Genomic DNA, 1,924 nt, shown 5'->3' with positions numbered 1-1,924 from the left:
TTATCATTTTATAAATATGTGTTCATTTTAGTTTTATACTTTTATATTTACCTTGTAAATTTTTAAGTCATTAATTTAAATTTTAAATATTTATTTTAAAATGAATAAATAACATTAATTTGATATTGTCTTTTAACATTATAAAATTAACATGTTTCAGATAAATTACTTTTTATATATTTATTTTAAACCCTGTACCACATAACTAGTTTTTTTCTCATATTTGCCTATAAATCACTCTGTTTCCTGCTACAACTTCCCCTCTTCTCTTCCGCAGTTTTCAGTCTAGGATCCTCAAAATCTCAATCTTTTCTTTCTCTGTTGCAGAAACGCAATCATGCAAGTTCCGTTGATAGACAGGATCAACGATCTTCAAGTGGGTTTAAATTCTCTGCAAAACCCCTCTTTTTCTTCTCAGATCACAACCTCCCTCGCTTCCGTTTCAATAGCATACAATTTCTGCAAATGGGGCGCAGTGATTCTTGCCCTAGTGGCTACCTTCGGCAGCATAATCAACAGAATCACCATTTTCATCATTCGCTTCCGCACCAAAGCCCCTTCTTTTCACTCAATCGAAGAATACGACGACGTTTACTCCTCCACTGACGACGAGGACGAGGACTACGAAAACGACGACGATGATTTAACCTACTCGTCGTCAGAGTACGAAGACGAACCCTCCGCGTCTTCCAGCTTTATTCGTTTGGAAGATTATTTCCGACTCAGAGGTACCAACGATAGCGACGATAACCAAAACGACGAGTTCCAGACCCAAAACGGCACGCACAAACGATGTCGTAGCATCGGAGATATATTTTCCCTCTCAGAACTCGCCAGCAGCAAGAGCGTCGTGAAGCTCTGGGACAGCATAGGCTTCGGGCTGGGGTTAGATTTCGATGATTACGAGGACGGCGTCGTTTCGACTTATGACCCCGCGAGCTCCACGGCGTCGCCAGCGGTGATGGTCTCGGCCGGAGAGGGCGCGTGCGGGAATCTGGCAGTGGAGATTTGGGACACGCGCCTGCGGCGTCGGAAACCGACGGTGGTGGCGGAGTGGGGGCCCACCGTGGGCAAGACTCTGCGCGTGGAATCTGGCGGCGTTCAGAAGGTTTATGTTAGAGATGACGGACGTAACGGCGTGACGGTGGGGGACATGAGAAATGTCAGCACGCCGTTAGGCAACGTGACGGAGTCTGACGCGGATACTTGGTGGGATGCGGACGCAATTGTTGTTTCGGACGAACAGCAATCAATGTTGCAACGACCAACTTGAATAATTGATGTTCCTTTTGGGTGCTGGAAATATAATAATAATAAAATGAAAAAAAAAATACAAGGCCCCACCATTTTTTCTTAAGAGAAATTGTTTATTTGTATTATTAAATTTGAAGTTTATAATTGTAAATTAAAATAAATTAGTTCTTTGATTTTGTACATACCTCAAGCGTGTGTGGTGGGAAATAAGCGATCTTGTTTCCTTGAAATTATTGGTGACGACTTATAGTGATCGTTTCTTAGTTGGCTTTTCAAAGATTTAGTTCTAATTTAATCCAATAATAAATTTAATAATTATGCAAAGTGTTGGAAGTATGTTAAAAAATATGGACATAAAACCATTGCTTTGACTTTTAATTAATGATGATTTAATGTTAATGAAAATTTGACCCTAGGAAGTTTCCTAGCCAGCGGAACTTTTCAAACTTTTCAGATATGATGAATGGTGTTCTTGAATGGTCATGTGCATGGGTCGTAGCAAAACGTGAGTGATATTTAAAGAGAATGGTGTCTGACTAAATATTTAGTTCACGTTGTTTATAAATGTTCTAGAGATTCCTGGACTTTAAATTAGAAAAATAAAATTCGTACTTTTTTTTTCTCTACTATCTCTGATTTATAAGTGATATGTCTTTTGTTATAGTTAGAT

At 39.4% G+C, this 1,924-nt stretch overlaps 1 protein-coding gene across 1 annotated transcript; it reads left to right on the top strand.

Annotated features, from left to right (window-relative positions):
* Positions 1 to 227: 227 nt before the first annotated feature.
* On the top strand, positions 228 to 1,444 carry LOC114168411. Its single transcript, XM_028053210.1, has one exon. The coding sequence runs from the start codon at positions 338 to 340 to the stop codon at positions 1,271 to 1,273; it is 936 nt and encodes a 311-aa protein (XP_027909011.1). The 5' UTR covers positions 228 to 337; the 3' UTR covers positions 1,274 to 1,444.
* The last annotated feature ends 480 nt before the right edge of the window (positions 1,445 to 1,924 follow it).

This window comes from Vigna unguiculata, chromosome 2, assembly GCF_004118075.2.
Source record: "Vigna unguiculata cultivar IT97K-499-35 chromosome 2, ASM411807v1, whole genome shotgun sequence".
In the NCBI taxonomy this organism is placed as follows: Eukaryota; Viridiplantae; Streptophyta; class Magnoliopsida; order Fabales; family Fabaceae; genus Vigna; species Vigna unguiculata.
Note: the sequence above shows the minus strand (reverse complement) of the source record. Positions and strands in the feature narration are given on the sequence as shown.

Bases quoted from the DNA above. Each gene is read 5' to 3' on its own strand.
- LOC114168411 (XM_028053210.1), top strand. From the start codon at position 338: ATGCAAGTTCCGTTGATAGACAGGATCAACGATCTTCAAGTGGGTTTA.